Raw genomic sequence first — 23473 nt, forward strand, 5'->3', positions numbered from 1 at the left:
ACTTGTTGATAAATGACAACTGAAAGCCTAAATGATTACTCATAATTAGAGTTGATGTTTAATTAGGCAAGAAATGGGAAATGAAAGAGGTTATAGTCTAGAATGTGCCAAATAAATGTTAGACAACATTCTGACATTTGAAGGTTATGCTATTTGGCAGCATCTTTTAACATTTGGAAAAATTATTTTATCATTTGGAACATAAAGAAGAGTACTTTAGAAGGGTAATTCTAAGACACTTCTTCCCAGTAAGGAAGAAAATCAGTTTCAACTTTGTCTTCTCTATCTTTTTCTCCCTTGTCATCAGGCTTGATGAATTTGCTTCTCTGCATTGTTCCTCCTTGCAGTCTAAAGTGTACACCTGCACTCAGTTTTGCTGAGAGGTAGTCACATATTGTGATCAACAATGAAAATCAGACAGGGAGCCAAATTATATGGCTCTGACATCTGTCCCTCCATCTGTCAGAATTTTAACAAACAAGTATGAAGCAGACCTCTGATTACACCAATACTCTTATTTCACATTAGCCCTAATCATTTAATAAATTTTAAGTGATGTAACCTTCAAAACTCATATTATTAAATACAATACATGAAGAAAATGCAAGGACACCATTTCAGTATTAGTCTTTCTTAAGAATCAATAGGCATAGAGAAAAATACCTTCCTGTTTAAGTCACAGATATTTTTCCATATGTAATTTCCTTTGCTTGCATAATCTGGGATGACTGCAGCACCGTTCTCTATGGTGTTGTGGTCACAGAAGCAGCCTATATCAATTTTTTGAATGCTAAAACAGAAACTTGTATAACTGTCTCGTTATTTCAAGGATTTTTGGTTGACTTTCATGATCGCAACCTCATGTGGTAGGAGTGTATCTGGAGAAGAGACACAGTTGAGCAGAGAGCTCAAGGCATGATCTCGTGTTTAGAGAACTGGGCAGAGGTAGCATTCTGTGCCATTGAGCCTGGCATTCACCTTATACCACCCTTGGTCTCAGGAGGGGCACAGTCATGTGGGCAAAGCATCAATTCAGAAGAGCAAATACGTCTTGCAAGATGCTGCTGTGGTCCAGAACAAGGATAACATGATATCATCCTTTTATCCTCAAGGAACAACTGATGTAGAGACAAAGAGATCTGCAGAAATCTCCAGCTAAGCATAAGTTACAAACGTATGCTAAATTCCTGTGAAGACGTTTCCTATTACATTCTCATTTGAAATCTGTACATGTGTTCCACCTCTACCTCTAATTATTGTCCCTCTAATAATAGTCCCTTTCTCCCCTTCTGGTTCAGTGAGCTCTATCATTTCGCTTTGCCATATGTAGTAGCTCAGTATTGCCACAGGGTGGTACACCATGCATATTTAACTGGAGGGTTTTTGTTTGTTTATTTTTTGTTTTGTTTTTGAGTTCCTATGACACTGAAGTTACAGACTTTCTCCAGCTACACTTTAACCAAAAGGCATCAGGATAACTGGACTATTTCTGAGTGATTAAAAGGAAAAGAAAATTTTAATTCATACAGGTCTGCTAATCTCATGTTGTGCCTAGCTGTATTTTACTTTTGTGAGCTCTGTCATGTGCTCCTCTCTTTTGGCAGTTTTCCAAAGGCAACCTAAACAAGCTAATTAGGAAGGAAAAAGCAAAGGGGTAATTTATAAAGAGTGTACTCATACAAGCCACAGCAGCAGGAAGAGCTAGACTCTAATGTCAGTTCACAGGATTTGCAATAATCAGGCAACACCATAAGGGGGATGATGGCTGTGTTTACATGATGTGAATCAGTCTATTGACCTGTCTAATTCTATTACACAGATTTTAATTTAGAGCTTTATAAATGCCCACCTTTTCCTATGGAGTTTTTAGGTCAAATTAAGTAAACTATTTTAGGACTGAGAGAAGAACCAACTATGCATGGCTTTCTGAGAAGCGCCTGGCACTGCTCAGGTTGGGTGCCTCGGGGAGAAAGGCTATTTGCACCACGAGAGGACGATGGAGCAATGCGTCGATATTTTTTTTTCATATTGATTTTTAGTTTCACTGTAGAAAGTGACAATGAGCATAGTGACTAAACCATTCATCCAAGGCTCTGGGTCGATGAAGGGCATGCTTGCAGCCATTTGTTCTGGTATTTCTTCTGTTATGCTGGTCCCCAGACCAGCTGTTGGCATCACCCTCATTCCGTTTTCAATATTCATTCCTCTGCTTACAAGGGAAAAGGAAGAGAAAAACAGGCACTTCCTTTCTTTTTTTTTTTCTTAGCAATGAAAGGGAAGTGCCTACACAGAGATTACTTAGAAACAGCTAAGCCTTAACATCAGACATGTAAGTACATATATGATCAATTAAAGACCGGACAAACAGGGCAGCAGTTACGAATGAGACATCTCAAGCACACTTTATAAGCTGTGGGTACCCACAACCGGGTCCTCTGAAAACCACTAAAGGCTCCTCAGTCACCTACGTCACTTCTCGGGGTTCTGACAGTGGGTCACTTCACTACAAGTCATAATGTTTCAGTTCAGGTTTGACGTCCACATACAGTAAACATTTCTTCCCGGGAACCAGAGGCTAGCGTTTTGAAATCCTACCTCTCTCACAGGACCTGCCGAGATACCCTGTTCCGGAGCAATCACAGACATATCTGTTCCAGCCATCCCTGCACATGCCATTGTTTTTGCAAGGATTGCTAAGGCACGGTTTTGCTGTCTCCCTCGAGCAGGATGGCTTCACTCCAGCAGTGCTCTGAATTTCCGCCATCTGCCGGATGTCTTTGCTCTGGCCATCAATGAACAGATCCCGGATGCAGCCCACGTAGCCATAGTTGAGCAGAGCAGTCCACACCTCGGTGGGGAAGACAAGGCCAGCCTTATTTTCTGGCAAGCCACCCAGATACAGCTCATCATCTAGGTCCAGGATCTCACTCTCCCCAGGAGCTGTGTAAGGAGTGCGCAGCGTGTTGACAGAAATGGTACCTGTTACAATGACAAGAGAATATGAGGTTGTTTGTGCATATAGTGTGGTCTGTGCCTCTCCTTTTTCCTCTTCTATGATAGAGCGAGAGCTCCTAAAGGCCAGACATTTCTATTTCAATCATTTAATCTAATTTAATATTTTAAGTTAAAATATAATCACATCATTTCCCCTTCTCTTTAATCTCTCAAAGCCCGCTCATATACTTTCCTTGCCCTGTTTCAAAATCATGGCTTCTTTCTTTAAATCAATTTTGTCATATGCGTATGTGTATATACATATTTGCATTTCTTATTGTTTTTATTTTAGTGTCTGGCACCTCTAAGCGTCGTCATGAAAACCAAAGCATATACATTCCTAATAGTGGGTGCCAACTTTAAACAACTCAAATTTAAATAAGCCATACAATAATGAAAATGGACATTTTTCTACAATGATGTCTGACTCTGTGGTTAGTGCACTTGCTTTACAAGTTAGCACGGTGGGACACATCTTTAATCTTAGCACTTACGATACAGATGCAAGAGGATTTGTGTAAGTTTGAGGCCAGCTTTGTCCTCACAACAAGCTTCAGGCCATCTAAGACTAAAGAGTGAAACCTTACGCCACCCCCTCCCCCCAAAAATCTTATCTTCAACCGATTTGGTTATCTTGTGTGGCTCTATAATTTGACAGATTTCAAAGTGAAGCTTCACACGTAGTGCATTCATCTATTGGTGTATTTCTGTGGTTTGGACTTCCATTTATACGTGTATGCATGATAGAAGTTTGTTCTGTGTCTTTAATGAAACATACCCGAGTCTCGCTTATAATAAATACCACAGGAATGTTCACCATTTTGGTGAGAGACTCAAGAAAAATCATTTGCTTCTCTTTAAACCAAATAACTTATCAAAATCAATAGTTTCCTTTTCCTCACTTCAAGCTGAAAAAATGTATTGATTTACAAATATAGAAGACTCGAAGACTCAAGTATTAAGTGAACAGTTATTCATTCACATGGAAATATTTGAGAGTTATAGAAAGATATGGGATCCATAAAGGTGAAAGCATATTTCTGATAAAAACTTAAAGATGTACTGTCAGACCATAAAAATTCCTACCAGTATGCTATCACCAGAAAGGTATCTTTTTTATTTTAGTGGTGCAAATAATATTCACTGGACACCACAAAGACCTATTACCACATTACCACCAAATTTTATTCTGAGTTTAAATTAGAGTAGAGAGAGACAGAGATGGAGGAGTCAGAAAATATCTAAACATTAGTTCACTTTTCTAAGACACTCAAAGCTCAGAGAGAGAATGCGAGTATGATGCTAAATTATAGATGCTTCCCAGGAAACCCAAGACCCAGGGCTTTCCCAAAGTAAAAACACGTCTCCTCTAAGAATAGTAGGCTGCTGGCCCCTACTCTGTGCCCAGAAGTATTTTAAATCCTGGCAGCAGGGCCTATCTTGAGCTGAGCTTCAAAAAGGAATTTGTCTTTCTGCGGGAGAAGGGCATGGCAGCCACTGTCAGACTGCCCAGGTGTCCAAGTCATTATGAAGACATTTGTCTGTCTAGACATTCACAGAAAGTAGTGGAAAACTCCCCGGGGAGAAACCCTCACAGGCATTGCTATTCTTGAACTTCTAAGAGAAGGGGAATATTCCAGGGCGGGGGTAGGGGTTGTTTCAAAGGGTAAATTATACAATGCACCAATTTATATTTTCTAGAAGAAAAATCTTCCATTTATTAGTCCATCAGACAATCACAGATACCAGATTTAACAGTGCCATTGTAGAAGCTGGGTCTCTTAGTTATTTATGGGGTTTCAAGGCCCGCTTTGAACAAAGTGTTAAGGAAATTTCAGGTATGTTCTCATGAATGTGTTTGTTGACATGTCAGAGGTAACATGCTCCTTACAACTTCACTATTGCCATAGTTTAAAAAATATGTTTTTATTCTTAGAAAATACTGTATACTTATACTATGCATTTTATGATATCCACCCACCACCACATTCTTCTGACTTTCTTAGTTCCCACTCCTACTCTTTCTCTATACTAATTTCATGGTCTCTTCATTTACAGCCCCAGCTTCAGTTAGTGTTGCCCATACATACATGGGTTTAGGGAAATCCACTGGGACATAGGCATCCTACCAGCAACCACAGTCCTACTCTTCCTCCTTCCATAGCAATCAACTACCAGTAGTTCCTCCGCCAAGGGTGGGCCTCAAGGGCCCCTCTCCATAAAGTAGTTTCTTGTTGAGAGTAGTTCATAAGTTAGATCATAATTTTCCATGTAACTCTTACAAGGATGCATGTGTGAGAGCATGCATATGTGTGTGCATGCACACTATTCCCTCTAGATACCATGGTATTTTCTGTATTATGTTCACGTGATAAAAACAAATGCTGGGCTGGGCGGTGGTGGTGCACGCCTTTAATCCCAGCACTTGGGAGGCAGACGCAGGCAGATCTCTGTGAGTTCGAGGTCGGGCTGGACTGATAGCCTCCAAAACAATACAGAGAAGCCCTGTGTCGTAAAAACCAAAAAACAACAACAACCAAAAAACAAAAAAACAAAACAAAACAAATGCTAGGTCACCAAATGAGTTCTAGAACTAACATGTTGGAACCACAGATCAGAAAACACGAGCTGCAAGACTATCACTAATTGTGTTTCTCCACATTCCTTATTTTACTTTGAATGTTAATTTTGATTCCCAGGGAAACAGAAGCAATGAAATACTAGAGAAAAAGAAAAGGAAAATAATTCTAACTCCACTCAAACATAATCCAATGGAGCTAGAATGTTAATTTGAGCAGATTCCACGTTAAAAAGAAATGATGGACATATCTACATCTATATCTATAAATATTCTACAATCAAAATGAAGTATGAAAAAACCAGTATTTTCTATGCATGCTCAATCTATATAGACTTATATCTTAGAAGAATCTCTATAACTTATGGTAAGGAAACAGAAAGCATAGAGGTTGATGGGGGAAATAATTGTGTAATTTGAAAATTTTTGAAATGCTAAAAATGCATTCCATTGGTGGGGCAAAAGTTCAAACAGATGCTTGCATTTCAACTTTAATGTGTGTGAAGATTCCTGACTGGACACACACATGAGATTTCTGTTGTGATGTCCCTTAATGACTTCCTTATGGGTGTGAACCAAGGGACATATTAAGTTAAGCAGCACAACAATCACAGACTTGGAATTAGATCAAGTCATTTCAGCAACACATATGAGCATAGGGAAATTAAAAAAAAATCTTCCCGAGTAGTGTGCATTCCATGATACCTTTCTCCTCTAACTAAACTTGAAGTTTGTAGTAGATCACATCAATACTTTGTGGAAATACTATCATATTTCAGCAGTTAAAGTTTGTGGAAGGTAGCCATGGATGAGAATTTACTTCAGCATGTGCATAATAATCCAAAACATTCAGTATTAAAGGAATACAACTGCAGCACCACACAGGGATATGTGCATATTATATTATTTTAATGTGCAAACCACATTAGCATTTAAACTTGATGTTTTCTGGCATAGGAAAAGGATTAAAAGTCAGCTAGTAAACAAGGTAACATTTGTAAAAGAATGTTCCAAAGCTTAAGGGAAAATTTCATTTTTCACATAATTTGTGCATAAATGAAAAACCATTGAAAGCAGCTCTTTGTTATAAAAGTGGAAATCAACTTTATAATTTGGTATGCTATTCATATTTTTCTACTTGCTTTTTTCCCATTCATATTTTTCTTGGCTGTTATATTTCCATAATTAGTTTATATGGTGAATAGAAACAGGGAGCAAAGGTGAGATTTAAAGTAAGCTTATGTTTTAAATGTTAAATGTTTCAAGGGTTTGAAAATAACATGCCATGGCATAAAATGCTTTGGTTTGGTGGAAGGAAACTGATAATCAAGAGCTAGCTCTTTGGGGCAACTAGCTGACAAATCTAGCTCAATAGTTTGGTTCATAGGCCCCACTGTAGGTTTTATGCAAACTAAGAGTTTTGACAAGATGATCACTAAAGTTCCATTTTGAGTAATAAAAAGAAGTACAGCATCACATAATTTTAAGTTAAATGTCAATCTTATCTTTCTACAATTCACTACACAAAAGAATTGGATTCCACAAAGTTATACATTTTCCAAATATCTACTCTAATAAGTTAACTCAAACTCGGTGAAAATGTATAATAGAACCAGACAAGCAGAATATGTTAACAACATAGTCTGATGCAAAACACAAAATGCATAATCCTCCTAAGTCTATAAGAACAAATAAGTGACAAAAACCTAAAAAATTGACCACAGTTATTTGTGATAAAGAGGATGAGGAATTGTTGGGCAGTTTTATGTGTGTTTGTGATTCTCTGTACCTTTTAATGTCTTACATAGGATTTAGATCAAGAACTGAAACAAATGTTAGAAAAATACAAAAATTATCATCTTAATTTTCTTTTTAGAATTTACTTGGATTTACTCATGAGCTGGGTACTTAAGAAATAAGTGTATGAAAAAAATTCAGGAGAGAAGCTTGAAAGCCTAATTAATACCCAATGCTGGGGAGAGTAAGTTGAGAAGATAACCCATAGGCAGCAGATGGCAAACCCTGGCTAATAAAACAAACCTGCCCTTACCTTTCAAAATGGAAAGCAACTCAAGGACCCATGCCAGCTCTCAACTTAGGGGATAGGCTGCCATGACAACAAACCTGGGGAACTCTCACTGAGGATGCAGAGCGGAAGTCTGAACAGCTGCCTTAAAGGAAAATTCCAGTTGCTGCAAAAATGGTACTTGACTGGCGCTGATAGCATCCCGACAGTGGGGATGCTCATTTTCACCAAATTCGCATTTTAATAAGGTTGGTAAGAATGCATCTTTTTATTTGTTTACAAGCATACTCATAACATCCAGCATGTTTTATTACATGCCTACATGCAATTGTGAAAAATATTCTAGTGACTCAACTGAGCATCAATCATGAGTTGCCTCACACTTCCTTCAACAGCTTGTTTCATCTCCATAATACCCTAAAACGAGCCAAATAAGGAAAGTATATTAGATAAGGAGACACGTATTCATGCCGGCTGAGGGAGGCTTAACACCTCCATCTCAACTGAGATGTGCAACCTCTGTCTTCACAGTGGGAACACACACTTAAACTATCAATGTTTGCTTCTGAACTCCCTATAAATGAAGTTCTGAGGATCTGGGTTCCTAGGCAATTGGGCTGTGAAGCCTCCCTTCCAACTGTGGGTTGGCTCAGATATTCTTGAATAAAAGACCCTACAAAAATCAAAATGACAAGGAGGCTGACCATTATGTATATAGCGTTACAGCAAGAATATAAATATGTACACACATTTACAATCATCAAAGGCTTAGAAAGCAAAAATGCTATAAATATAGAGAAAATAGACCTCTCTTTAGTAATTAAATCTAAACATCCCTTTAATAAGATTTGATACAAAAAAATCAATCACAAGTTGATCCTATTTGGCCAAATACTTAGTAAGTGATTGATAATATATTTCAGTCTTCCCACTGATGGGTAGTGCTTTATGAGCACAACTCTATGATACAGGATATTAACATAATTTACTAAAAATGATCTTAATGTATGCAATAAGCTAATGGGCAGAGACATGGAGAACATTTACAGTTAGAGGGCAAGCTGACCTCACAACCTAAACAGAGAACTCATCTAATGCTTGTCCAAGCAGAACCATCTAAGTGTGGCAATTCAAGAATGGTACATACATAAATCAGTGCTGGTAATAGATATCTAGCCAGCGCTGTTCATTCTGAACAGTGATTACTATAAACCCCTAATTATGTGCTCTGGAGAGAGGCTGTGCCTTTCCCTCTATAATTTCTAGTTCTTAAACTAGAACTCTATGACTTCAATTCAAATCTCAATGGCTTCTTAGCTGTTAAATGTAGGCTTGCCCATGAATAACTGCTGATACAATCTGCTGTGCCCTGCTGTACACAAGCCGAACTTGACAGGAATAATGAGTTTTCTCTTTGATTTCAATGTGTAATGATAGTTTGCAAAGAGGGAAGAGAAAAAAATGACTGGCAGTTTGCTACGAAAATTCTTGAGAGGGTATCCTTGACTGAGCCAAAGAGCTTAACACGAATTTAAACAATATTCTTGCCCTCAGAAAACTGTCATTAACATCATCCTAATTGTAGAACAATTCACACTTTAGTTAAATACCTGGGCAGCTGTTTAGAGTCACAGCTGGGACCAGCTGAGAGAGAACAGGGAGGACTGTAAGGGAGGAGGGCTGGGAAAGTTGTGTTAGAATGATGCCCTGCAAAGTTGGCAAGAATATGAACCCTTACACTGTACTTACTAACTGAACAGCCAAGAGTTCTTACCTCAGCAGCTAAGATATGCAGAGATGATAACTGCTTTTCTAGGACTTGAATTGTTCACAGGAATCCACCTGATCAAGCCTGAACTTTGCATGGCTCCTCCTTTGCCAGCTAATTTCAGGGCTTGTTATGGCCATGTGCTGATAATTCAGTCACTTTAACTCCCATTTCACTGATTGTAAGGTCTGTAGGCAACAGAAGGACGCTTCTTTGTCTATAGAAACTGGTGTGGTTAAGTTCTATAAAACTGGGGAGTCAGAGTGTGTGGTTCTTCTCTACATTTTGGAAAGGAAGATACATCATAGGTGGGTAAAAACTCAGAATCAGGTGTTTCCCTTAGTCATTAGATTTTGCCACACTTAGATGGAACCTAATGCTTGATCAGCCTATAGTTACATCCTCTGTTTAGGTCATAAGGTGAACTTGCCCTTTAGCTATCCATGTCCCTCTCATGTCTCGACCTAAATACCTTGCTTCTCACGTGGAGATCATTTTTAGTTAATTATATTAATATCTCATATGTTATAACTGTACTCAGAAGCCACTCCCCATAATAAAAATTTCAAATTAATGTAGTATTTTTTCATCCTCTAAGGGCCTCACAATGCCCCTTTTTGTGAACAGAGGGCCCAGGGATGAACAATTAGGAAGAAGGGGAGCCTGGGTGATTTCCTTCATTGTCATTGACTGCTGCCTAGCCCAGTACTCTGCGAGATAAATTCCTGCCCTCGCCCAGTATTGTGGGAGATAATTCCTTCCACCTTGGTTAATTTCCATCTCCCTACATGTTTGCTTAACAACATAGGGATCTTGTGAACAAGCAGAGCTCAGAGTCCTGTTCTCATCAAAGCTTGTTGTTCCTGTACCAGGCTTGAAAAATTATCTGGCAAGACTTTTTAGTTTGAATTCTTTTTTCAGATGTCTGGGTTCAGAAGTTCTTGCTGTCTTTATAAAAGGACAGTGCCTGTTATTCTATATTGTATAAATGGATTTCAAGGAGGCAATAAAATGAGATTATAAATTTAAAGACGTTGCATTTACAAGGAAGATTGTAAATATTCTTCAGATGTAAAAATATCTTTAGAGGAGTATCTTGACAGTGTGCTACTCTGTGTGTGTGTGTGTGTGTGTCTGTGTCTGTGTGTGTGTGTGTGTGTGTACAGAGAGAAAGAGAGGGAGAGGACACACATACACACACACAGAGGAGAAGACAGGCAAAGAGAGACAGGGAGAATATGGATGTAGATATATCTGAAGGTATCTGCCTTATTTCCAGCTGTATTTCATCCCAAAACAATTAGGAACTATTAATATAGAAACCAACTAACTATAATTTTTCTTAGATGAGTTCCTCTTATAAACTGTTTTGGAAATATTCTAATTTCAATTATGCTCACTACTATTACTTTAATTTTACCTTTGACCAAGAAAATTAGTAGTTACACTGATGTAAAATAGCTCTGTGATATTTGTACTTAGTATCTAAGTCAATGACAACAGTTGCTAAAAGGGCAACTCAGTGGTGCACGTCTTTAATCCCAGCACTAGAGAGGCAAAGGCAGGTGAATCTCTGTGAGTTCGTAGCCAGCCTGATGTACAAAACAAGTTCCAGGACAGAGAAACCCTGTCATAAAAAAAGGGGGGGGTGGAACTCAGAGGTTTAGACCCTCTATTTTAACAACCCAAATAATATAGCCCTCTAAATACTTTAGGGCATTTAGCTAGGGGTTGCCCAGGGAATTCAATGAACTCTCTTTTGTTACTATAAGAAGGCAGCTCACGCTGTGCTGTTGAAATAGGCACACTATTCTTCTTTGTGATATAGAAAATCATTTTATAGAACCTTTGAATATAATTGATATGAAAATGAGTAAATTTAACTCTGAAATTCCAGAGTTTCTTTGAACTCAGCTACAAATTCTTGTAATTCAACAGCAAAATTCAGAATATTCTTTAGATAAAATGAAACTATATATACATTCATTCTAATTTTAAAAGGTGAATTTATGCCATATTAATGCATTGGGCAAATATAGAACTTAATTAAGATATTAAATATAAAATATTAACAACTGTAGCTATTAAAATGGCATTAAGTTCCCTTGAGTGAGATCTTGCATGAGGTGAGCTACCTCCTTCAAGCTGTTGAAGGGCAAAAATTGGCTTTGGTTCCAACTCACTTACTTGAGATTTTAATCACATAAAATTAATCTGCCATCAAAATACCAACAACCATAGTCACTTTCATCTTTCCAGTGAATTCCACCAAAAGTCTCATGCTTTAATTGCTCTTTTAGTTTTCAAATAAAACATATAAAATGTTTCTATTGATTCAATACATAACTGAGTTATGTAACTTAGAGTAGATGCTATCTGCCTTTGAAATTATCCAATAAAGATTTAAATGCAAGAGCTAATAAACTTTCAGTAATCACAATAAAATACAGAGGTTAAGCACAAAACAATAGATGTCCTCTGCCTTGAGAATTATGACATTTGTTTGATAATTGGTAAGGTTTTAATGGACTCCACTGAAAAGATCATCAGGTTTTTTTCCCCTTTAGGTGCATATTTCTATGTGAATGAAATACAGACATGTGTTTATGTACTAGTGTGTAAGTATACTACATATATAAGCACAGCTATATATTTACATATATGTAGTAATTCAGATAGACTAAAAAGATGGATCTACAAATGCAAGTCTGATATGAAATGAGTACCACAGGGTTTTGGTGTTCTCACATGCCCTTTCATTAACTAACCACTTGATGTTCATCATGCATTAATTTTGTATTGTTAGTATCATATTTCTAGATAAGGTATAACTGATCCGAAATTTGCTGTTTTTTAGTTTTCTGAACCTCCAAGGTATAAGATAATCTGATTTGTTTTATTTTACTGTTATAAAGTATGAGTCAAAATTATGTTATAAAATATGAGTCAAATCTCTCTCTTCTTTCAAAGTCATTTTCAAACTTTCATTCTAGATATACATGGAGTCCTGATGCCATCTACAATCTATATATTTCAAAGCATTCCATCATGCCTTGCTCCCACATTCATTTTCATTCTTTTATTTGCGAGTTCCTAAGTATCAAATTAAGTACTAAATCTTCCAGAGAGTCTGGGACAGGGTAGAGTTTGTTAATGTTTGTCAGCATCCCAGTCAGTAAACATTTCATAGCTTACGTAAGAAATACGTAAGTGAGCCTGACCCCAACTTTTTCAGGTAATGCCATGGAAAGAACAAAATTTCCCAAGACAGCGAAATCAAAAATTGATTTTCTGCTATAAGTCAGAAATTTCCAGCTATTTGGTACCCGTCACCCCAGCTCTCTCACTTCCGCCTCTTCATTTTAGTGCATAAAGAAGCATCTTCATGGCCGATTATTTTTCATTTCCTCAAAGTTCACACCAGCCAAACTCTAATCTCTTTGAGCAACTTTTAAAGTGCAGCGAAATATTATTTATTGCGAGAAAAATTCCCTGTCACCCTCATAAAGGAATAAAGGGCAGAAGATGAAACCAGGGTGACATCTGCTGTTGGAATTTCAAATATCTCAAGAAAAGCTGCCTGAGAGGTAACTTTGAAGGCTAAACGTATTTTGTGAAGTAAATTTCTCCACAATCCTAATACATTTTCACACATTTTAAAAAACTTTTTATGCATTTTATATTTGTAGTTTTCAGTGTACCGTCAACATCCAATGACATAAAAACATAGCTGAGCCTATAAGAAGTCTAAATTCTTCCGTCGTCTACAAGTTCAAGATAAAATTTCCTGAAAGATGTGGCACCTGACATCCAAGAAATGCTTGCTTAGGATAATCATGACATAATCCACAGCCACAGAGAGGCTAAGGATTAAAGAGGGCCCAAAGGAGGATGCGCAGATTTCCCTGGGAAGGATAAATAGAAGAGATCTCCTTGGTAGATTGGGGTGGGTGGGACAGGGAATATGAGGGATCAGGTTGGGGAGTGGATGGAGGGGGGGAGTAATGAAAAAGATGTCTTGATATGGAAGGCATTTGGGTTCAGGTAGAAACCTAGGACAAGGCAAACACCTCCAAAATATACAGGGATGACCCCAACTAAGACTCCTAGAATTAACAAATGCATAGCCTGAATTGGCCATCTCCTGTGATCAGATTGGGAACTATCCCAAATGTCATCAGAGAGCCTTCATCCAGTAAGTGATAGGGGCCACAAACATCATAAGGGAACCTACAGAAACAACTAACCTGGGCTCATAGGAGCTCACAGGGTTTGCACTGATAGCTAGGGAACTTACATGGGACCTGCCTAGGCCCTATGCATATATCTGACAGTTGTGTATTTTTGCCTACTTGTGAGAATCCTAGCAGTGGGAGCAAAGCCTGTCGATGATACTTTGTCTGGCTTTCAGGAACCTAATCCTCATACAGGGTTGCCTTTCCCAGATTTAATACAAGTGAAGGAGTTTAGTCCTACCTCAACTTGATATGCCATGCTTTTTTGACACCCATGGGAGTTCTGCCCCTTTCTGAACAGAAACATAGGGGGAGTGGATTGGGGGAAGGAGGCAGAGGGGAGGAGGAATGGGAAGAGAGGAGGGAGGGGAAACTGTGGTCTGGGTGTAAAAATAAATGAATGGATTTAATTTAAAAAGAAATGTTTGCTTAGGACACTGAAGGTATTTAATCATTTGGGCTTTGATGATAAAGCATGATTAATTAGTCTCCTGATTTTTTACAGGAGGTAAAGTAGAAACAGTAACTGGCGATATATTTCAATGTAGCAAACCTTTAATAGGTCTTGGTTGTAATTCTTCAGAGTGGCAGGGAGTGGGAGGGAGGTTGTAATAGTACAGTAAAATGCTAAATTACCTGACCGTCCATCCCGCTGGAAATCCACGTGATACCATTCTCCGTCATTCACTTTCTTCTGCAGGGCTTTTATTTTTATAGTACCTGACCCCATGTCTAAGAGGAGGTACAGGTGACCGTCCAGCATTTCAATAGCAAAAAAGTCAACCTTAATCATCTGTGGGTGCTTGGCATCCTTTTGATGTCTTGGCTTGCCATGGCTGAACAAGATCAGGCCATTTGGCTCTGTTGTACGGAAATCAAATGATATTGAGCCTGTTTTCTTTGCATTCCATTTAGGCAAAGAAATGAAAGACTCTGGGGTTTCAAAAGTTATTGGGTCTAACGTCGCCACATTTTCACACTTAAATGCCACCACTCCATGGATCTTCATCTTAGGATCTCCCTGCTTGGCAAGTCGAGATAATTCCAGCCTTACATCATTATTTTTATATACAACCTGTGGGTAGAGAACAGCAATGAGAATCTAGATTTCATATTTGAATACGCGAAACTTGTCTGCAGTTCATGGAATAATTTTCAGGTAGATCATGAAGAAACACAAAATATTAATTCGCTTTGTTGTGTAAAGCTGTTTTTTCAAACAGATAAATTTCTGCTATCAACTCACTGAACATAAACCTTTTGAATTATTTTTTTAACCGAAGCAGAGAGGTATGTAGATACAGATAGTGATATGGATACATCAATTGCCAACTTTTCCTTTGCAAAATAACTATGGGAAGCTGATGTGGTGATAAATACATCTAAGGGACAGAAACCAATACTGCCAGGTTCTAAATTAATTTATTCACAAATAATGTCAACCAAACCAACACAGTAGGCCTTCCCTTCAAAGGCATAGCCAATTGAACCAAGAGAGAAGATGAGCTTTGTGATGTGGTTGCGGTGTGAATGGCTTTCCTTGTCAGCAATTAAGAGTTCAAGGCACAAAATCAGCTTCCAGACTTCAAATTCAGATATGAGCATTACAAAGAGTGTGATCACTATGCACTTCATTTCTCTCCCTTTTCTCCTTTCTAGCCCATGGAGGTAACACACCATGGGATAGTTGTAGCGATTAAACGAGGAAATGCATGTAAGTAAGAAAAGCTATAGAAAGGCAATGTCAAATGTGTTATAAGACGTAGCTAGCCGGGCGTTGGTGGCTCACACCTTTAATCCCAGCACTTGGGAGACACAGGCAGGTGGATCTCTGTGAGTTTGATGCCAGCCTGGTCTACAGAGTAAGTTCCAGGACAACCTCCAAAGCAATACAGAGAAACTCTGTCTTGAAAAGCCAAAAAAAAAAAGGTAAAAGGAAAAAAGACTTAGACAACAGTAATTATATCAACCTACATGAGACTAGGTAGCTATCTGTTAATCATAGCTAAAATTTTACCTCTGCAGTTTTCAGTTAGTTAGAAAAATAAACTAGGAAAGGAAACCCATATATATAACTGGTTTTTATATTTGATTTTTTTTCAAATGTAAGTGACATCTCCTTAATGCTGACCCTGTGGCTTCAGTTTTGTTTTATCTTCGGGAAGGATTACTATGAAGAGCAGGGTATCTTTTATTCTTTGAATAAATATGTACAATGGTTTAACAAGCATCTAATGACAGCAAAAGAAGAGAAAATGAATTTAAGCGATCTCAAAGAAGAATTACACTAATTCTTGAAAATACTGTCTTGAAAAGAGAGAGAACTATTATGCCTTAGGAAAGTTGATTTAGGATTGTCTTTCTTTGGAGACCGTTAGCACTGGAGAAAATGCCTTTCACGGGAGATTTTTCAAAGCTTTCATCATGACTTTCACACTATTCAGCCTGTTAATTTTTCACAATTCCTTGTGGTTTATATATTAGCATTTGGATATAATTTGGGTATTCATTATCACTGTCATTTCCTGATCTGAATGAGACAGATGCCTCCATTCATCAATATTAACATATTAGCTATACACTCAAGCCCATTTTGCAGATGTGGGTAGTTTTCACATGAAGAGGCTTGGCTTATCGTAGTCCTATCTCATGAACAGGACATCATCCACTGGAGAGTTGGAGGATGTGGGATTAATAAAACTGTTACGAGGATTTTCGTAGCAGTTTTATAATTTTATGTGTCTGAGTAATGAGGGCATTCAGGAAGATACTAGAAGAAAGAAAGAAAAATACCCTTGGATATACTGTGGAACAACCCCAAAATAAAGTACCGTATTTTTAAATGTATTTTTCTAGGGCAATGTTTAACCATTTGTGGATATGCAGTTTGTGAACGAGTTGGCCAGTACTCTGGAAAAGCTCATGTTCATGGTTCTTTCATAGGGTGTGAGTTACTTCTGGAGGGAATAATGCCCATATGAAAATCAGAGAGATGAAATGTGTTTTCCTAGCCCACCCATGCTGTTCATTTTTCCTCCCCATTTTGCGTTCACTGAAAAACTACTATGAAAAACAGAAAAGCGATTTGAGGAGGTTATGATTGCTCGTTCCTCTCAGGTTACCATGATTCCTGCATCTGCCCCACATTCCATAATTACCCTATTTTTCCAAGTTAGACTTTCTTTTATATCCTCTAGTTCAATTAGACTAACAAGTAACTTAATGGGATTCCAAACCTTCTTAGAATTCATGTGCAAGCTATTTTTTTCTTTTCTGAAAGAACATGGTGCTTAATCATAGGGTTACATTTTCTTTACAATGGCTCATGTAGAATTTGAGTTCCACTTTTGAATTGACAGTATATGTATACATATACGGTCAATCTTAGCATTGGTGGTATTAATGAGCATTTATTAAGGTCTAATTTTAGAATCAATGGTTTGGGGGAATATTGATAAATTTTTAAAGGAAATCAAAATGCTGACTTTCACCTCCCAGCTCCATTGGCTACTATGCAACCAGCAAAGGGATACAGACAAGATGTAGCTTTTAAAATTTGCTTTCTTTATCTTTCTGTTTATTAGTTTTTTTGTTTTATCTGCTGTGTAATTTTAACACACTGTTGTTATGTCTTTCTATCTTCTTTTATATGTTAAGGACTTTAAAAGTGTCTCTTTAATATTAATATACAAGAACAGAAAACAATTTGTAGGTGTAGACTTGAGATTTGAGGTAGATAATACTGGATATCATACCTGATCTTGACAATAGTCCTGAAAAATAGGTTCATAATGCAGGGGAAACAACTTCAGTTTTAGGATGTACAACTGACAATCTAAAAATAAACTTATTTAGTGTGCATGCTATTATCTATGGTCAGTGGCTTCTGTGTATCTCATGATCCTAATTTCAAAAGTTAACAAGTCAAAAGAAAAGGCATGTCATATGTGGGAATTCTTGGACAGGTTTTCCTCTTAGTGTATGTGATTTGGGTGTGAAATAAAAGGCACAATGTCTCATCCGTCCTTTTGGTGTTTTTCTGTTGTGGGTTGGATGCTGTGATAGTGTTTCCCAATTTTGAGGCCAATTGAAACACTAATTCACTAGCAAAGAGAAAGCTGGACCACTTTAGGGTACACAGACATGCCTTGAGGGTTATGGTAAAGGTTTCTACAGAGGCAGCTGATAGATACAGTTCTTCCCAGGGAGTGGGGGCGGGATATGAAATTACTGGGGAAACATTTAACACTCAGATGAGGGCTTTTAAAAATAAGGATATTCATCAGTGAAGAGACGTCAACAAGGTTCTTGAATTAATTAACAGGCACTAATTAAGGCTTTGAAAAATCAACTGACAGTGTGCAGGGCTGTAAAAGAAGCCCTGCGGATGTCTAGGCATCGTGATGGACGGAGTCTATCCAGAGTTCATGAGGGGCCCTTTAAAAACCATCCTGGTGTTTCCTTCCATGCTTGAGAATGGTTATACACGAGGATGTTTGCTTTTAATTTTGTCCTGTCTGGGATCTCTCCATGCCTTTTCTCAGCATGGCAGTGAAAGGGTCTGAAACATGGCCCAAGGATAGCTACAAGCACGGAAATAGAAAAGCTACTCCAAAATAGCAGGAAGTTCTACTTGGTTGGCACAATCCAAGGAGCGGTTCAAGAAATAAAATTATATGATATGTATTAAAACTCATATCGATATTATTAATTTATTATTTTAAGATGAAGTCTTACTGATATGTTAAATTTAGTCAGATAAACACTGTTAGGCACATACTAAGGTAAAATGCTTAAGAAAATGCAAGTTTCTTCACTCCCCTATACATATGCCCAGTCCAGTGGAATGTGGCCCACTAAGGATAGAGTAAGTTTCCTTTCAATATTCGCTCGTGATAATATTAAGATTTTTACACGCTACATATACTCAAATATAAAATTTCCATATGACTAATTATAAATTTGTTTATACTACATTTGCCAAAGTTGCTATTACTGGTATTTATAAAATACCTACATAGATTATGGCATGTGATACATCTCTCCAAAATAGGTTAAGTAGCAAGTCAGGGTGGTATATACCTTTAATATCAGCATTTTGGAGGCGGAAGCAGTTGGATATCTAGGAGTTTAGGGTAGTCTAGTTTACATAGTGAATTCCTGTCTCAAAAACTGGTAAGTATGTAACACAGATGAGTGAATGTTATGAATGCAACCAAATAAACATAAATGATATTTGGTCATTTTAAACCTAAGAATTCCTGGCTAAAACACTAAGATTGTCTTCCTTACTTGATATTACAAATGCCCTGAACTCAAAGAAGAGTTTAGCATTTAAAAGATTGTCACAGTCTAATTGAATTTAGACTGTAGCTAAAAGAGAAAAATATAAAGAAAAAGAAAAGAATAACTTGCTTGTTTTATGACAAAACAAAATAGAAAATTAAGCTAAGTGTGGTGGGTCCTGCACTCAGGAGACAGAAGCAGGAAGATTACAAAATTCAAGATAGCCTTGACTATACAGTAAGCTTTGCCCCAGACACATTGTTTCTTATAACAAAACAAAAATAAGCAAGAACAAAGATAGAAAGTTTAACATTTTTTCTATGTTCCTACCACCATAGAGAGACGATTAAAAAAGCAAAGATAACAGATGTCACTTTCCTTTAAGCATCAATGTCATTGTTGCCCTAACTTCTACCAACCATCATTTATTCTGAAACTCAACCTCTTTAAGGAGGCAAATGAATATTGCATTGACATTAAAAGGCCATGAATCCAATGGGACTACGAGACACAGACTTTCTCATTAGCAGAGTTTCTGTGGTACCCATGGAAGTTGTGTGGAGCTGACTCAGGAACTTAAATTTTTGAGGACAGTCGAGTCCATACAGTCCCCACAAAAATAACCAAATATCATGCTAAGAAAAATATTAAATACCAAGACACTGAATACTGTGAGAGGAATATGGGGGTGTTTCAAGGAATATTAGGGGGGGTGATGAGTTTTTTTCTGGAGGAGTTTAATCATATTCAGAGGACCTGTGTAGATGAAATATTTAACTAAATATGTCACTTTCTCCAACCAAAAATAACAAAAATGATTAGAAAACATAAAAACAGATTACAATAACATTCCCAAACAAAAGTGGCATTTAAATTTGTACCAAAAGTTCCTTAGATTCTGGGCTGAAAAGAAAAATAAAAGCAACAATGCTTTGCCAAAGCTATGTAGAAATTTTATCTGAGACTCAACTGGACAATCTCATGTATTATATTCATAAAATAAAATCATCAGTGCTTTGCCTTTCCCACATAAAATAAGCAAAGCATGTAAACAATGCCTCAGGGTAATAGTTCCTACACTGCAGGCTTCAGCGTTATGACCAGCAAGCAGCTCAAGAATCAGGACTACTAAATAGTGATGCCTGCTTTTTCTCACAACTATGATTCCATATTGTCTCTAGGCAAAGAATTTTAGAAACTCTATGCCAAATTTCAGTAATGTCAGGTTTGAGGTGGAATGATTTTTGTTTTCATGACGAATGTAAACTTTATCAGTCCTCTTATTTTCAAATGAGGAAACCAAGGCTCAGAAAAGCTAAGGGACTGTACAAGTTTTTCCTCATCTCCTATGGTAGATAACATAACTGAGACGTAAAGGTTTTTTCCAATGTTGAAACAAGCAACGCAACGAACCACGTCTCCTACAGATGCAATTACTCGAGGCCCCTGCCAGCAGCACGTGAAATCTACTTCTCTTCAACCCTCTTTCACTGGAATAGGAACATCAGAGGAGAGAATCGTAACCTATTCATAGGCAATGACACAAATGCCTTAGCTGACTGCTAAGCTGATGCTCACATTTGGAAGAAGTCCTGAGGGAAGACATTCACAGCAGTTCCCCCGATGAGGATTCTAGTTAGACACTGAAGGACTTGAGGAGAAACAACAAAATATGGTGTTTACTGTTATCTTGAAACTAGGAGATGAGTATGTTTAGCATTAGTCTTTCGCAACCCTGCATAAATGAGGGGTAAAAGTTTCAATTCCAAACCAGAAGCTGTTGCTGAAAGGCATAAGATCTAGTGACTTTATTCAAAATTGTTTTATCTGTCAGTCTCAGTAAGGGAAAGATAATCATAACTTCTTCAGGAAACCTGCCTTCAAATGAACTGGTGTAATTTCTTTGAACTGAAAACAGTGCGAACAGATGTCCTGTCTAGATTAACCAACAAAAACTTGTGTGATCTTACCCACATTGAGTCCGTGAAATTTCTTCTACTATAAAATATTACACCCTTTTCAAGGACTTGGTCTTAAATATAAATACAAAACATATAATTAGTTTGTGTTTAGATATTTACTGGTCACATATGTATCCTGTGTGTATACATATACACATACCTTATAAAATGAATTGCCATTTACTATAAAATCTTCCTTTTCTTTGCTGAAATGATACAGTGTGTATTGCTGGACGTATACCATGATTCTGACATTTCCATATCATTTTCCAGCATGTTCGTGAGTTTACCATTTCAGTGTTATAAAATTCTTCCCAGGAATAGTTGATAAGCATATTATTTTGATGTAAAAATATTTGTTATTTGATTATAAGTACACCCATGCTTTGTGTGTATTTGCTTGTGTATAAAGCATTATTTTAAAGACATTTGAAATGTGTTTGAAACAAGCATATAGCTGCAAGGTATCTAAGGACAAGAAGAGAAAGCAGCCTTTTATCCGTGCCGCTGCTTGGGACCTATCTCCTTGTTGGGTTGGTCACCTGCTTGCCTCTGTTCATTGGCACTGTTATCATTGAGAGTGATGGTCTAATTCATCTCATCTCCCTTCAGGGCTGAGAGTCACAGAGTACTCACTGTGTTAAATATAATAATGTTAATTATTCTGTTTCTATGGACAGTCATTCTGTTTCTAGGAGCTGCAGAATTTCCAAAGGGAGTTACTGGGATGAGCCCTCCTGGCCCTTCCAGGGTAAAACTGTTCCCTGGAGCAGAAGGAATTCTCTCTCCTGACAACTATATTGACACTCCAAGCAATGCTAGTGATGCAGACTTCCAATCACTTGCAGAGCTAAGAGAATGATGAATAAACGCACATCTAAGCAAGAACGGCCCCTCACCCCAATTCTTCCTCTAGTTGAGTTTAAAGCTCATTTTCCAATCCTAGGAGATGGGGCTTGAGGCTCTCTAGAGCCTCTGATAAATCTGTTTTATTCTATTCCTTATTTGACGATCATCAGTTTCTTTCAATATATCAGAGAGGGTGGCCAAGCCTAGCCTGTTAGAGCTACCAGATTCTGGGCATTTGTCCTCAATATTTCCTGTTATATGACTTCTGTTTAAGGTGAAAACTACAAATTGGTTTCTCCCATTCATGCTTCCATATTGGAACCTACATGGCTTTTAAATTTCTCTTCTGCCATCGAATTTTAAGAGCTACCGCATTGGATACTTACATACACAAGGATCTATAGCTGAGTGTTCTCTTTTTTCTTGCTGAGCTATTTCTTCTTGCCTCAGGGCCACAACACTTCATTATTATAGATTTATAATATATTCTACAGTGTCTTTTATGTCAGTTACTCTACTGTGTACCTACATGATAGCACACAGAGGTTTGTGCTTTCTCTGGGTACAAGATAAATGTCTGTAATGGTATTTGCAACTAATAAACATTTGTAACTATTCAAGTGTCTTGGATCTTGACAACCCCAATATCGCCAGGTCACACATTAAAATTCACTTAACTGGACTTTTTCATTTTTGAGATTCTACAATATAATTACAAAGTTTCTACCTACCGTTAAAGGAGTTTTTAAAAATTTTTCCTTATTTTTTTATTTGTTTGAGACAAAGTCTTATATATCCTCGGTTCATCTGGAACTCGAGTTTTTTTCCTGAGTACTGGGATTACAGGCTCATGCCACCACATCAACTTTAAAGGGAATTCTGAATTACCCAAGGAAAACATATCTTGCTTAGAATTACACTCCTACTACTATAGTTGATACTAATGTTATAATTTATAAAAGAGTATGTCTCCTATTTTAAATTATTGGGACCTCGAGCCTCATCCTGGAAACATATTTTCACTAGTTGGAGGCCAGACATTCAACTACAGAAGGAACAAGTGAAGAAAATAGAGAAACAGCAAATGCCGTTGTAAGTATGTTCACTCTACTCTAGCAATCACGAGGTCCCGCCTGGGAGCTTCCTGTAGGACGTTATCAGAACTTGGCGACTGTGAGTTGGAGATGCTCGCAGATTGGGTGAAGTACTTATTTCCTTCGAATGGTATCTCATCAGGAGGCAAGGCCACTTTATCAAGTCACAAAGCTAGTTCTCAGCAAGTAGTGAACAAAATGTGGTCTAAGTATTGCCACTGAGGATCTGGTACAGCCTCTTATTTGTGAGTATACATGCTACGGGGGTGTTCTGTCTGGGTTTTCACTTCATGGTGATTATCAGCACTAAAATCTCGACACCTCTGTTAAACCTCCCCAACTGGTTCACATGGGATCTGGCCATCTCATTGCTGGATTATCTAAATTGTTGGACTAACCCTTCCTTCCCTAGAATTCTGCATGTACTGCTCATTCAAGCCTCCACCTGGGCCCCAGCAAGCAAACAGGAGAAGTTGACATTTAAGACAGTCAACACTGCAATTTGCAGCACCTGCAATGAACAGACGTTGCAAAATACACTTGCTCTTGGAGGATGGGGGGATTGTGTAAATCTACAATTTAATATTATCTGATATGAAACATATGGTGTACATTTTTAATATTGTCTGTGTGGAGGTGTGGAGGTGGTGTGTGTGTGTGTGTGTGTGTGTGTGTGTGTGCT

At 37.7% G+C, this 23473-nt stretch overlaps 1 protein-coding gene across 28 annotated transcripts in view; it reads right to left on the bottom strand.

Moving 5' to 3' along the window:
* Nrxn1 (neurexin 1) overlaps positions 1 to 23473 on the bottom strand; it is a 1058108-nt gene that overhangs the window by 592845 nt on the left and 441790 nt on the right. For all 28 annotated transcript variants that reach the window (XM_040736989.1, XM_040736999.1, XM_040736994.1 and 25 more), the window contains 2 exons: positions 14238 to 14676; positions 2596 to 2979 (listed from right to left, as the gene is read on the bottom strand). In XM_040736989.1, coding sequence (XP_040592923.1) covers positions 2596 to 2979; positions 14238 to 14676 — 823 coding nt within the window. The remainder of the gene's footprint in view (positions 1 to 2595; positions 2980 to 14237; positions 14677 to 23473) is intronic.

Source organism: Mesocricetus auratus, unplaced genomic scaffold (assembly GCF_017639785.1).
Source record: "Mesocricetus auratus isolate SY011 unplaced genomic scaffold, BCM_Maur_2.0 Super-Scaffold_100676, whole genome shotgun sequence".
Lineage (NCBI taxonomy): Eukaryota > Metazoa > Chordata > Mammalia > Rodentia > Cricetidae > Mesocricetus > Mesocricetus auratus.